The sequence below is a fragment of the Tamandua tetradactyla genome, chromosome 1 (assembly GCF_023851605.1).
Source record: "Tamandua tetradactyla isolate mTamTet1 chromosome 1, mTamTet1.pri, whole genome shotgun sequence".
Classification (NCBI taxonomy): Eukaryota; Metazoa; Chordata; class Mammalia; order Pilosa; family Myrmecophagidae; genus Tamandua; species Tamandua tetradactyla.
In genome coordinates this window covers 221171071-221185400 of record NC_135327.1, presented here as the reverse complement: position 1 = coordinate 221185400, position 14330 = coordinate 221171071, and the positions used below count along the sequence as shown (strand labels likewise).

Genomic DNA, 14330 nt, shown 5'->3' with positions numbered 1-14330 from the left:
ACAAAGGATTTTGAGAGAAACTTGCTTTTAAATTTCTTTCTGGCATTTAAAAGGCCTTCAAAATCTAATATCATCAATCATTCAGATAATTGACTATGAACTGCTCTATACTGTTGTTAGAGCCTAGCAGTAATGGTAGGACAGTGGACCTTGAAGTCTCAGACTGGAACAAGGTAAGGACAGCCAGCATGTAATTAGAAAGCAAAAGGTGAGTGGTGTTGGAAGAGGCAACGAGAAGGCTGGAGTACACCTTGAGTTATGAAATGATTTCAGGTAGATGGTGGTTATTGATTTGACTTTTGAAATAAGATTGGGAGTTTGCCTACATATTGAATCACATGAGAATTTCATGGCAACTGTATATTCATCAATAATTAGGAGAATGATTGCCTCTAAAGATATAAATACTATTAGAAAAGGTAAGTGCCTGAGTCCAATGTGTTGTTATATTCATTCTCCTAAATTCTGGTTACTCTAGAGTGTAGACTACTGCATTTTAGAAGTTACCTGAAGTTTTTAAAAACTCTTAGTGTTAAGTTTGTGTTGTGGTTGAATGGTTGAATAAATGCATATAATAGTGATAAGAATGGAAATGGAAATCTAAATTTAATATGATTCATTAGAGATAGTGCCAAAATTCAAGTTGGTGAAAGGTAGGATCTGCCTACATTTTCATTTATAATTAGAAAACTGGTGAAAGATATATGAAGAATCATTGAGTTCTTGATAGACAATGATTATAATATGCTAAAGCAAATGTAATGTCAATTTCACTATATTATAACTAGTTTCAGATCTTTTAAAATGGAATTTTAAATCCCATTAACTGAAAATTTATGGAAAACTGAGTAGCAGAACTCATTAAACTATAACTTTGGTTTCAGTCATAAAGTCCTTTTCTGATAGAGAGAATTTCTTTAAAATATGTGAAATATTTTTCATTTCTGTTTATTTAAGATGTAGAAGATAAGTGTATAATAGAGGGCCACAACTGTACATTTATTAGTGACTTGAAAAGAATTAAACCTTCAGAAAACACAGAAACACTAGGTAAGTTGTTTTCTTTCTTTTTTTTTCTTTCTTTCTTTTTTGGATTGAAACACTTACTTTCCTTGGTTTATTTTCTTGCAGAATTACTACTGAAGGAATTTTTTGAGTACTTTGGAAATTTCGCCTACAATAAAAATTCCATAAATATTCGACAGGTAAACATTCCTTTTTAATAATTTGTTATTAGGTACCTCATTTTCTATTGTTCTGACAGTTTAACTTTCAAAGCACAAATGTTATTTCATTTAAACTTTACAGTAGTGAATATTAATAAGGAAAATGGCATCTATCGGACTTATATGACTGGAATAGGATCAGTCTTCTAAGTACTTTGAAGTGGCAGTCAGGTCTTCTAATGTCAGCTCTTATCCCCTTTTCACTCTGCCATGGTATCTCTGTTGTCACTTGTTGCTAATACCATATCCTTCAAAATGTGAAGTATTTCTGAAAAGTTTTATGGAAAACATTTTGTTTTCAGTTGTTTTTAAACTGGAGTTGTATTCTGGTAGAATAAATTGGATAGGGTTTCAAAGATAGATTTTGGTGATTCCCTCATTTGGAGCACTTAGGATTTAGCTTATTACAGGTAAGTGAATATGTGATTTTGGTTCATCTCACTAGCTGGAATGATTAAAAGAAATTCTAAAAATGGTAATAGAGCATAACAATAAGACAATTAAGACCAATTTGTATGTGTTGGGAACACTGGTGGCTCTCTTGAGTCTATTTTGTGTAGCGTTTGGTGATGTGGTTACAAATATTTTCAGATTGGCTTCATAAAATGCATTTCCAGATAGCTTCTTTTTTCCTATTTTCTTCAACTCTCCTTTGTTCATGTATCTTTCTTTTTTTTCTTTCTTTTTTTTTTTTTGCATGGGCAGGCACCGGTAATTGAACCTGGGTCTCCAGCATGACAGGTGAAAACTCTGCCTGCTGGGTCACCATGGCCCGCCCTGTTCATTCATCTTTAACCCTCATTCTGCCATCGGAAACTGTTTAGAAAAAATGAGAGGAGGGATAAAGAAATCTCTGGAATGCAACCTAGAAGAGAAAGGTCACCAGACATACAAAGTCTTTATACTTTTTGTGCTTTTACCCCTAGGGTCAGAGAGGACAAACAGGCAGAACCAGGAGAAAAGTTACAGTACATGCAGGTCCTACTCACACTGGGGAATATTGACCATTGGTTTATAAAATTTAAGTAATATTTGTGATATCATTTGAAAGAGAAAGATTATGTAGGCTGATGGATCACTGTTGTTCATATGTAGTTTAATTTCCCAGGTACTTAAAACATGCGCTACGCAGTGGGTTGCCTTAAACAACAGAAATGTATTGGCTTACAGATTTGAGGCTAGGCAGCAAAGTAATGCTTTCTCCTTGAAGACTTGGGTTCTGGGGCCAGCTGCCAGTGATCCTTGGTCCTTGACTTTTCTGTCACATGTCAGTGCACATGGGAAGGATATCTTTCTCTGGTTTTCCATGAGCTCTGATTTCTTGCTTTTTCCATGGCTTCTCTCTCAGTGGCTTTCTCTCTCAACCCTCCAGTAACTGGATTAAGACCCATTTTGATTCAGATGGGCCACACCTTAACTGAAGTAGCCTCACCATAAGGTCCTTTTCAGAATGGGTTTTTCTGGGATATATAACTCTGTGCCACCACAATGTGATGCATAGCTTCAGCTTTTCTTTTTATCTCTATGAGGGAAGAGCCTTGATTGTTGGATATTTAGGAATGTAATAGAACATTTTTGGTGTTTTAAAATGAGTAATGAATAAGCTTTTGTTTCTTTCTCATTTCATACTTGGAAAACATTAATTACTGTATTTAGTTTAAGTATTGTAATTTTGTATGTTCTGGTTCCACTGGCTTTTAGGTAATAGATATGTTTTTAGCAAGTCTCAAAAATAAATATATCTTCGTCTTATTGTCTACCATTATTCTTTTCCATTTTTGTTCTTTTCTAGCTCTGTCCCATTAGGTATAAATTGTTATGTTATTTAAACACACTTTTATTGGTTGACTTAGTCCAGAGATCTTTTCTCTGAGCAGTGACATCATCATCCGTAGCTCATAAGCCTAATTTATTTTTCTCTAAAAAATACTTATAAAAACTACAGTGGAAAAAAAATATCAGCCATAAAGTGCACACACGTATATGCATACACACATGTCCAGTCCCCTCAGGAAAGAAATTCTTTACAATTTAAAGTTAATGCTGGTATTTTATGTGCTTTTGGCATTTTATTAAATTAACCAATCTGTTCTTAAGTTTAAGCCTATCATATATTTATACTTTTTTTCTTTGTGATTATCTGTAGGGAAGGGAACAAAACAAACCTGAATCTTCTCCTCTACACATTCAGAATCCTTTTGAAACTTCTCTAAACATCAGCAAAAATGTAAATCAAAGCCAGCTGCAAAAATTTGTAGAACTGGCCAGAGAAAGTGCCTGGACTTTACAGCAGGAAGGTAAAGATCGTCCTTCACCATCAAGTAATCAGCCGTGGGGCCTGGCAGCCCTTCTGCTACCATCTGTAGCAAACAGTAAGGCTCTTGCTGGGAAGAAAAGGAAAAGGCTTGCAAGTGAGAGAATTAAAACCTTGTTAGAATCCATAAAAAGTAACAATACAGAAGATTCCACAAACACCGGTGGGGAAAAAACAACCTTGTTAGAATCCATAAAAAGTAACAGTACAGAAGATTCCACAAACACCAGTGGGGAAAAAACAATCAATACTCAAGGCTAATGGCTGGTCTTCTGCTTGAAGGATGGATTTTAACACTTAAAGGGACCTTCAGACTGCTGCAAGAACCGGTGTGAAACTTTTCACAGAGCCGAAACTTTCATCTGATGTCACGTTTCAGGATCTGCACATTGGCCCACATCACTGGTCTGATGTTCAGAGAAGTTTTCCTTTTTGGGTCAGCAGTCAGATGCTCAAGTCAAAACTTGAACAAGGAAGGGGTGAAAAGGGAATTGGAATGTATTTTAATTAAATAGTCGAAGTATACAAAGTGCATAGTAAGAGTCAATTTTAAAATCTGGTTGATTTCCACATCAGTCCCTGATTGGAAATCATTTGAAAAGACTTATAGTTTTGAACATATGTCTGCAATGAATATAATAAAACCTCAAAATTTTGTACTCTTTCATATGTATTCTTGTGTTTATTCTTCCAGTGAGTTAATGTTACTTATAAATTAGAACATGTTGGCACTGATTTCCATAGATGTTTATGGTTTTAAGAGGTTTGAATAGAGTATCTAGAATGCAATGATCAAAGCCAAACATACAAAAATAATGATACATTGTATTTAAAAATATTTAGCTACTTTGTTTTCAAAAGTAAAACCCTGTTTCTACTAAAATATGATATTCCCAAATAGTCCCTTGACTTTTCTTTTGAAACCTCCCTTTCCACAGAGAAAAAAGATATGTATTGAAATGTAATTTCCAGTACAGTTCCTGTGGAACAGTTTTCTGTTTAGAAAGCAATGTAGCATAGTATCTGAAAACAGATTTGAGCCAGATCGGCTCCCTAGCAAATTACACAGTTGCCATGGGTCTTGTTTTACCTGTAAAATGGGGGTTGATGACAGTGCCTGCTTCTTCACACTATGGTGTGGACTGAGTTAGGGACATAGGAAAGTGCCTGGCACATATAAAGGTTACTTCTCTTTAGCTGTGACTCTTCAGTGTTGTATTTAATTATGTTCATCCTACTCAAAATTCAGATTTAGAATTTGTGGTTTTAAGTCAGAAACTATTAATGAGCTCTGCTTGAAGTACTTTGAGAGATTCATTAATAGAATGAGTATGGAACAAAATCAGTTATGTGACACTTAACTGCTAGTTGATTTCACATTTGAGAACAAACAGGTATCAGTGTTCTTTTATGTAGGCAATGTCTTTAAATTAAAAGCCATTTGTTGTTGTTCTTGTTCTTGTTTTAGCTTTATACCATTGGGCTAGAAATCTTTATTAATTTAAAATGGGGTTTTGAAAAGCATAAATATATAAAGGTTGCTAAATGAACTGATTTTTCTTTCTGTCGAGCTATTCAGTTGTACATTCCCTCTGTTGTTGGTGTTAATTTCAAAGTGTTTATTTCAGCCCATAAAGTTGCATATCTGTTAGCATATTCTTTTCTTTTTTTTTTTGTAATTTATAGAATGATTGACTGTCTCTTACTTTTCAGAAATTTCAGACGTTTAATCAAGTGATGTATTTTAACCTACACTGATCTTATTCAATATGCTGTTTTAAGTTCTAGTTAGATGAGTATAGATTATAAATTTAGTGTTTTCTCTTAAGTTTAGTATATCACATCCCAAATTTTTAAAATGTGATTTTTATTTTATTATAGGGGTTAGCAACAGTTATTTGTTATTGTCATTTCTTACTAAAACCAATTGCAACAATAAAGAAAAAGTAACTTTTCAAGGTTCCCCTTTTCCAGATATTATTGGGCTTTCACCTACAATATTTTTTTATTCAGTTTGTGAAAATAATTTTGATATGAGAATACCTAGATCAAATTGATTTCAGATGTCTATCATTATAGGTTTTATAGCTTAATTCCTAGATTATTACTCATCTTTAGGAAATAAGATATTTGGTCAGAGACATTCCTGAAAATGAGAATTAGCCTGAGATATTCTAGGAAAATGTTTACTCTTTCTTGCAAACCTACAGTGATTAGAGAGAGGAACAAATAAGGACAGTTGAAGTGGGACTTTCTGCCTGCTGTCATTTACTTCTTGCCTTTTCTTCCCTTTGTTCTAGAGCTAGAGTCAGGTGAGAGCAGAATCACATTGTTCAGAGGCATTGGCCTAGAAATTACTTGGCCTTAGAAGTACACCTCTATTCAACAACTTACACCCTGATGGTGCCAGAGTAGAGAAAAGCTACATTTGCATCTATTATTTAAGCAAACACAGTGGACATGTGCAGCAACGACAGCAAAAGGAGCATCGAAGCAGCCCTAGTTTGTCCAAGTTAAAATGTCTGTTTTCCAGAGTTTGGCATTAAATTGGTGAGTAGCTGCTATCATTACTGGGTTCAGTTTCTTCAGTAAACAATGTAGGAGGGAAACATTTAAAATGCTGTATAAAGGAAGAAACCATTTCTGATGGGGATGATCAGAAAAGGCTTCACCAAATAGGTATGTCTTGAAGGGATAGTAGGTAAATGAAGGGAGAGATATGGGGATTATCATTCTGGGAGAAGGGAACAGCATAAATAGCCAGGAAAAGGGGAAGTATGTAAGGAGAGTTAGAAATCCAAATTTGCTGGCATGTAGTTTTTACCGTGACACACATAGAAGAGTGAAGTTAGGGCAAGATTGTGTTGAACTGGCCATGGGAATCAAAGAAGTTGAGTATATTTTCAGTCATAAGCCCTTGAAGGCTTTTGTGAAGGGAGACAATAAAAAATTAAAGCCTTGCTTTTAGAGGATTAAACTGGTGATACCATGTAATTTTTAGATTAATGCTTTTTAAGCAAATTTGACTACCATATGTTCCAATTGTTGTGTTATATAAAATTGGCTCTTAATATATCCAGAAAGATCCAGAAGCTGATTCTTGCATATCTCAGAAGAATCGTCTTAACATTTAAGAAGGAAGTACAGTTTAGGTAGTTTAAAGCTATTAACAGGAATCCTGCGGTTGTGAGGTATGTGTGAGTTTATAGAGGCTTTATTAATGAGGAATTATTTATGATCTGTACTTGGAAAGGATTAAAACATGACAGGAAATCACTTCTTGCTTTGGGATGATGTTGGAAAAAAATTAATGCTTGAAAGACTTCTTTAGTTTTTATGCTGAGTTCAATTACTTGTAGATAGAGATTCCAAAGAGTAATAAACATTACAACTTTCCTCTGGAATTCCCATGGAACAACTCCCAGAATATGTCTTTGTGGTTGGAATCTTTAATCTGTAATATCTATGATAAAGAATATGTAAAATCTCAACGAACTATTAGGAAATACATTCTTTGTATTTTAAATGTGATTCCTCATGTTTTATGTTATCTGTGTGTATATATGTGCATGTTATCTACCCACTATTAAGTACTTGGTGGAGTCAAAGTTTAGATTTAAGGCATTATTCACTTTTCCTGTCTACTCTTATATGAATATATTTGAGCATTATTTTCACAGCAAAGTTTCTAAGTTTTTGTAATTTGGTGCTGAGATATTTTAAAGAAGGTATTGGAAAGATATAACATGAAGTAGTAAATATTGTTAACACTATGAAGAATACCTGGTATAGTAAAATATCTAATTGGATAGACCAAGTCTAAATTAATGAAAAATATGAACTGTAGAATATTATTTTTGTCTGGGTTTATTTTGAATTATGGCATATTGAAAACATACTATAGTAGATGCTGTCAAATAAAATGGAGCAAATTAATGAAAAATTACAAATTAAGTCAACATTGTGTTCTATGTCACCCAAATATTTTAACAGGTGAAAGTTGTTGGGTAGAATGAAAGGCTTAAATTTCTGAAACTTTTTCTATTATAAAGATACTGGTACTTTACTGCAGCTCAGTAGTTAGGATTTTTTTTGCATCTAGGCTTCATTGCAAAGTTTTTTTGCATCTAGGCTTCATAAGTAGAGTGAAGTAACATTTTAACATGTTCACTCAGCTTTCTTAAAAACTGACAATAAAGTGGATTATAAAACTGACTGATAGGGCTGACCATGGTGGCTCAGCAGGCAGAGTTCTTGCCTGCCATGCTGGAGTCCCGGGTTCGATTCCTGGTTCCTGACAATGCCAAAAAAAGAAAAAAAAAAACAAAAAACTGACAATGCCTTACAAGGGGATTTGAAACTCAAAACCTGATTTATTTTCATGACTCCATTTAAAATGCATATTGTTACTGTATAAATGCACATATCATAAAACTATACAAGCTGCACCTTATTGCTTTTCCTCCTTAGTATTAGGTTTGATGATATAAAAGGGCTGTTTATTAACGAGTTATGTGATAACTTCCTTTTTCCAGATTCTCTAATTGAATCTTTAATAAATGTCTGAAATTTCACCACTTGTTTTCTTAGCATTACCAGTTATAAAGTTCAATTATTAGTATTAAGTGGTTTCCTTTAACTTTATTAGTTATTTGATTATTTAGGAAAAGAGAACTATGTCACTTTTTGCATATTTTTATATTTTGTCTTCTTTTTTTTTTAAGAAGAAACTGAACTTATAGTAATAGTGAACAGTGAGCTTCATTTTTCTGCTTATTACTAAGTGTGGTAGTGAGATTCAGTTGTCAACTTGGCCAGGTGAAAGCACCTAGTTTTGTTGCTATGGACATGAGCCAATGGTACGTGAACCTCATCTGTTGCTAATTACATCTGCAAAGTTGGCTAAGAGGCCTGCCTGCTGCAATGAATGACTTTTGACCTAATTGCCTGGTGCTTAAATGAGAGAGAGCAACGTAGCACAGCCCAAGCAGCTCGGCATAACTCATCTCAGCACTTGCATCTCAGCCCAGGCCTTTGGAGATGCAGAAAGGAATCACCCCGGGGAAAGTTGTTGGAACCCCGAGACCTGGAGAGAAGGCCAGCAGAGATTACCCTGAGCCTTCCCATGTGAGAAAGAACCTCAGATGAAAGTTAGCTGCCTTTCCTCTGAAGAACTAACGAAATAAATCCCCTTTTTAAAAGCCAATCCATCTCTGGTGTGTTGCATTCCGGCTGTCCGGCGCCGTCTCGCTCAGCTTCTGGTCCCCGGCCGGCGGAGGGAACAGGAGGGAGAGAGAGACAGATGCAGACAAACCGACTCAAGTGACAGACACGGGTTCGAGACACGCTGCAGTTGTGAGCACAGACCTTTACTGGAGCTAAGCTTGCAAGCTCTGTTACAAATTCCGCGCGGGACAGAATACCCCGCGGGGGAACAACCTCTATGCGGCCGTCAGGTACGGCTCCCTAAGGGTCGTCTCCACCCACCCTGTCCGGGTAACCTCTTATATATTGTGCCCAAACCCAATAGGTTAGTGCCACGTATACAGAGGTGATTGGAAGATAGGGTTGGTGGGCGCGTGCGTCATACGCGGAAACAGGATGCGGGCGCCATCTTGACTCACTCGATGGGCGGGGGGAACTCTAGAGCAGGCCGCAGCGTGTCCACTAGGCCAGACCCGGGAGGCGGCTCTCCACATCTCCCCTTTTTTTTTTTATTTATTTTGACCCAGTGTCTCCATTGATGAGTGTGCTCCCGTGGGCCTGAGTGGCCCACTACATGTTTTGGTGCTTTGGGGAGTCTGGACTAGGCTTGCTAGGCACCAACCAGAATGCCACCTCATATAGAGACCGGAGAGCCCGTGAGCTGGAAACCACGTGACTCTCCCTGCAGTGCTTCGCCTCGCAACTGGGTTATGAGGGGGGGCAGGAGAGCGGCAACCAGAATCGAGAGTGTCGCTAGGTGTCTCTGTGCAATGGCTGGAGTCTAGTCTGGCCAGGACTGCGACTTCGCCTAAGAGATCAGCCTACGACCAAAATTATGACTGCTGGTGCCGCCTTTTATACCCGGGACACAGCCATGGGCCTTGCAGCGGGTCTTGCTTTCGAGCGTCCCGCCCTGAGTGGCCGGGATGGGTCATACGGTGAAATGGGGGACTGGGCAGCAGGGCGGTCGTTGTCAGGAGCACCAGGGGCGAGTGACATAGCCAACATGGTAGTAACACGCAATTGCTGCTGTGTCTGGAACAAGCGTTCTAACAAGCATTTAACAGTGACTAATCCCACTAATAGTCCCACCGCTACGAGAATCCAAGTAGTCAAATTGGGCCAAGAGAACCAAGAGGTGACTCGGTTCCACTGACTTTGTACAGTCTCGCCCAGTTTGGAAAGGTCGAAGGCAACGGGGGTTAACTTGATCTTCCCAAGCACTTTAAGGTCTGATTCCACCTGTTGGGAGAGTGGGGGGTATTAAAACTGGTCCCCCTTCTAAACAATCGAAGGGTGACCGGCGTTTTCGTTGCCATCTCGTCAGTCGCCGCCGTCATCAGCAGAGTTGGAGGCCTGATCTGATGGTTCAGGTTGAAGGCTTGTTGGTTTTTTGGGCAACAGCTCCTTGGCCTCCTTGGGCGATGTCACGGTTCTCACCAGTCTTTCCGGAACCCACACTGGTTGACGTCCTGGCTCCTGGGGAAAAACACAAACAGAGCCTCTGGCCCAGCTGAGCACTGGGTCAGGGCCTTGCCATTGTCCTGACAGGACATCCTTCCAACGGACTAGACCTCTATGTGGAGGACTCGGAGTAGTGTGCTGAAGAGCAGGTGTCATTCCTAGTGAATTTTCATTTAAAAAATTGTACGTAAACAAGGCTATAGACAGTTGAGCCTTTGGGGACAGGCCGTGACCTATTCCCCCTTTCTGTTTCTTTAGTAAGTCTTTGAGAGACCTGTGAGCTCTCTCAATGACTCCTTGTCCTTGAGGGTTGTAAGGGATGCCATGTTTTAATTGTACTTCCATATTATCACAAAATTTTTGGAAGGTTCTACTGGTGTAAGCAGGTCCATTATCTGTCTTTAATATTTTTGGCTTACCCCACGCTGCCCAAGCGGCAAGGCAGTGTGCAATGACTTGGTGGACTTTTTCTCCTGTCTCAGCAGAGGCAAATAATATCTGAGAACATGTGTCTACTGACACATGTAGGTATTTAATTTTGCCATACTCTGAATGATGAGTGACATCCATCTGCCAAATGTCTCCTGGGATGAGGCCCTTAGGGTTAACTCCAACCGAAGGGACTGCTCTTTGTTCTGCACAATCCCTGCAGGCTCGGACTATATCTCTAGCCGCTGCACGCGGAATACTAAACCGCTTAGCTAGGGTACCTGCATTGATATGAAATTTGGCATGGAACTCTCGGGCTTGCTGATATGGTGTCAGCGCGGGGAAGACGTGTGGCTGTCGAGTGGCCACATCTACTATGTGATTTCCTTGTGTCATGGGACCAGGCAGGCCTGTATGGGCCCTTTTTTAACTGATCTGACACTAGAGTGTGTAATGCTGAGAGTTTTTCCTGTGATAAGGGCCACTGAGGCACCCAGACTGGAGTCTTAGTTTTCCACCTTAGTTTTATAGGTGTGGGTGGGAATCTCTCCTCAGTGGCCCCTAGGAAAAACCCAGGCCTCGTCTGTCAGAATTGGAGACAGCTTGTATAGGCCTTGCGCGCCCCTGCAATGAGGCTCCTAAGCCTTTGCCGGGGACATATCCCATTCCTTTTAACAAGCGCTTAGAAGTTGGAGAGCAGCCACTGGTCAAGGTAACGTCCATCTGGGTTAGAATGTCTCTTCCCCACAGGGAAACGGGCAGGGCTAATACATAAGGCTGAAAACTACCTTGATGTCCTTCCTCATCTGCCCAGTGGAGGGCAGTGGCACTCAGCATGGGTGCTGAGACCTGGCCTATTCCTCTAATGGTGTCCTCCGCCTTGCACGTCGGCCAGGTGGAGGGCCAGTCTTGTTGTCTTATAATTGATCGATCGGCCCCGGTATCTAGCAGGCCCAGGAAGGATCTGCCTTGTACCTTAATAGTCAGCATGGGTCGAGACTCCAGAGACATATGGAGGCCCTCAAAAACTTCTCCAGTAGACCCAAATCCCTTATCTCCTCTTTGTCTGGCTTTACTCGGAAAGAGCGGATGTAAGCTGGGCAAGAGCAGGAGCTGTGCCAGCTTATCACCTTTTGCAATGACCAGAGTACCTTGCTGAGATTGTACCATAACTTGGGCGTAACCTGTGAAATCTGAATCTACAACGCCTGGTATGACTGTTAGTCCTTTCAGGGCTGTGGATGCCCTCCCTATTATGAGCCCAACAGTTTTCGTTGGTAAGGGCCCTTTAAAGGAGGTCCCTATCAACTGGACACCCATGGAGGGGGTCAGTACGAGTCTGGAGGTGGCACAGAGGTCCAGTCCTGCTGATCCAGGGGATGCGCGAATTTGGACGGGTGTTGTGTCGCCGGATGGCATGCAGGGGGGTCCACCGAAAGGGCGGACCCCCTCTGCCCGTTTTTTGGGTCCTGTTCAGGACGGCCAGAAAGGCGCACACCCTGCGCATTGAAGGCTGACCTACAGTCTTCTGCGCGATGGGGTCCCTTGTGGCAACGGCCACATAGCCTGGTTGCCGCATATGGTCTACCAAACTGTTGAGTGGCAGGTGGTTGGCCTTTATTGGGACAGTTTCTCTTAATGTGTCCCAACTGGCCACAATGATAACATCCTCTTGGCTTTGTTCCTAGGTCTTTGGATTTCTTTGCAGCTACTTGTAAGGAGCTGGCTAGCATGGCAGCTAGACCTGCATTAGTTAACGGGCTACCAGCATCTCTGCAGAGCCGAACCCATTCCGTCAGGTTTTTTCCTCTGTTTTGTGCTAGGATAACTTTACATTCCTTGTTGCACTGCTCAAATATCATTTGTTTAACTACAGTCTCTGCCACTCCTGGATCTGAGAAAATTCTCTCAGCCGCAGTTTGCATTTTGGCTACAAAATCCACGAAGGGTTCTGTGGGGCCCTGATGTATGTTGCTGAGTGAGGCTTGAGCCTCTCCCTCACCTGTCAGCTTTTTCCAGGCTCCTACGAAACAACGGAAAATCTGGGCGTAGACTTCTTGAGGGAACCCTGTTTGATTCTGGGAGTGGGCACCTTTCCCCAATAGCATATCTGCATTCCATCCGCCATGTCTCCCCGCTGCGTTTTTCGCAGCTTGCTCCTCCGCTAACTCTTCGAACCATGCTTTCCAATCTATGTATCGGCCCTGGGGCAAGCAAGCACGGGCCAGCTGATATATATCTGCGGGCGTATGATTCAGGGTGGAAAGGTTTTCAACCATATTCAAGGTAAAAGGAGCATTGGGGCCATACTGATGGACAGCTTGCCTCAATTCCCTTAAAACTTTGTAATCATATGGCTCATACTGGTTATTACCTTGGGGATTGATAATAACCGGGTACGTCTCTGAGACTGGTTCTGGCTTAGGCGGCTGGTAACCACCCATCATACCGAAAGGTCTAAAGGCTGAAAAGGGGTTCCATTTCCAGAAATGTCTCCCTCCATCACTTGGTGACGTAAGGTCTCGAGGGCTCGCGTACGCAGGCAGGGGGTACGGCTGTAACTGCCCTTCCCATGACCAGCCTGCAGGGGGTTCCGGATCTCGCAATGGAGGGCCACTGTAATTACCTGATTCGGCCACCAGAGGGAGCCCGTGGTGAGGGTTTTTGGCGAGATCACCAAAACCATTCACCGGAAGCCGCCGCGCCCCTGCAGCAGGCGCTGGCGGGGCGGAAGGCTGCGTGGGTGAGACAGGGGGCCTCCCCCAATCGATCAGCGGAGGCGCGTCTGCACCCTCGGTCTCGTCACCATCTGACTCTGAGTCAGAGTCGTCTGAACTAGCGCCAGACTCTGGCGGCTTACAAGTGGGCGGCTCACTTTCACAGGAGCCGTCCGCTAAAAGGGTCTTTAAGGGAGCTAACAAAGGTAAACTTCTGAACTGCCCCATGTTTGCAGTCGGCACTGTACTTTAATCACTCGGAGAGCTCTTCCGAGTCCCCGGGGCTACCTGAAAGCCCGCGGGCCTTAACTCTCACGTAATAAGAAGTACTCACCTTCTCGCGGTGATCAGGCGCGGGAAGTCCGCTGCGAGCTCAGGATGCACGTCCTTCTCAGTTCAAGAAGAGACAGTACGGCTCTCCTTGCAGAAGAGGTGTCGAGAGAGAAGGTTCCCCGTACGGGCCACCACTTGTCCGGCGCCATCTCGCTCAGCTTCTGGTCCCCGGCCGGCGGAGGGAACAGGAGGGAGAGAGAGACAGATGCAGACAAACCGACTCAAGTGACAGACACGGGTTCGAGACACGCTGCAGTTGTGAGCACAGACCTTTACTGGAGCTAAGCTTGCAAGCTCTGTTACAAATTCCGCGCGGGACAGAATACCCCGCGGGGGAACAACCTCTATGCGGCCGTCAGGTACGGCTCCCTATGGGTCGTCTCCACCCACCCTGTCCGGGTAACCTCTTATATATTGTGCCCAAACCCAATAGGTTAGTGCCACGTATACAGAGGTGATTGGAAGATAGGGTTGGTGGGCGCGTGCGTCATACGCGGAAACAGGATGCGGGCGCCATCTTGACTCACTCGATGGGCGGGGGGAACTCTAGAGCAGGCCGCAGCGTGTCCACTAGGCCAGACCCGGGAGGCGGCTCTCCACATCCGGCAGCTAGCAAACTAGAACACTAAGTAAGATGGGTTA

At 41.8% G+C, this 14330-nt stretch overlaps 2 protein-coding genes and 1 long non-coding RNA gene across 6 annotated transcripts in view; 2 read left to right on the top strand and 1 right to left on the bottom strand.

The window, feature by feature from the left end:
• MTPAP (mitochondrial poly(A) polymerase) overlaps positions 1 to 5188 on the top strand; it is a 50878-nt gene extending 45690 nt beyond the window's left edge. The window contains exons 7-10 of one of the 4 annotated variants that reach the window (XM_077152802.1): positions 958 to 1050; positions 1132 to 1205; positions 3373 to 3653; positions 3720 to 5188. In XM_077152802.1, coding sequence (XP_077008917.1) covers positions 958 to 1050; positions 1132 to 1205; positions 3373 to 3653; positions 3720 to 3801 — 530 coding nt within the window. In that variant the 3' untranslated portion in view covers positions 3802 to 5188. Of the gene's footprint in view, positions 1 to 957; positions 1206 to 3372 lie in introns of all 4 variants that reach the window. The other 3 variants (XM_077152807.1, XM_077152791.1, XM_077152781.1) reach the window with 3 other exon arrangements.
• Positions 5189 to 5304: 116 nt separating this feature from the next.
• The window catches only part of LOC143677168 (uncharacterized), a 41389-nt gene continuing 32363 nt past the window's right edge, over positions 5305 to 14330 (top strand). Inside the window, exon 1 of the long non-coding RNA XR_013172422.1 lies at positions 5305 to 6090. This is a non-coding gene — a long non-coding RNA (uncharacterized LOC143677168). The remainder of the gene's footprint in view (positions 6091 to 14330) is intronic.
• Positions 11916 to 13848, bottom strand: LOC143677161 (endogenous retrovirus group K member 5 Gag polyprotein-like). The gene is made up of 2 exons (XM_077152830.1): positions 13265 to 13848; positions 11916 to 13012 (listed from the first exon to the last, which is right to left on the bottom strand). Exons 1-2 carry the CDS (start codon positions 13581 to 13583, stop codon positions 11967 to 11969), a joined length of 1365 nt encoding a protein of 454 aa, XP_077008945.1. The 5' UTR covers positions 13584 to 13848; the 3' UTR covers positions 11916 to 11966.

What these genes read in the sequence shown, in the direction of transcription:
- LOC143677161 (XM_077152830.1), bottom strand. Translation starts at nt 13,583, where the DNA reads ATGGGGCAGTTCAGAAGTTTACCTTTGTTAGCTCCCTTAAAGACCCTT. An exon ending in CCCTCTGGTGGCCGAATCAG is followed by an intron (nt 13,013 to 13,264) that starts GTAATTACAGTG and finishes TCAATCCCCAAG; the next exon opens with GTAATAACCAGTATGAGCCA.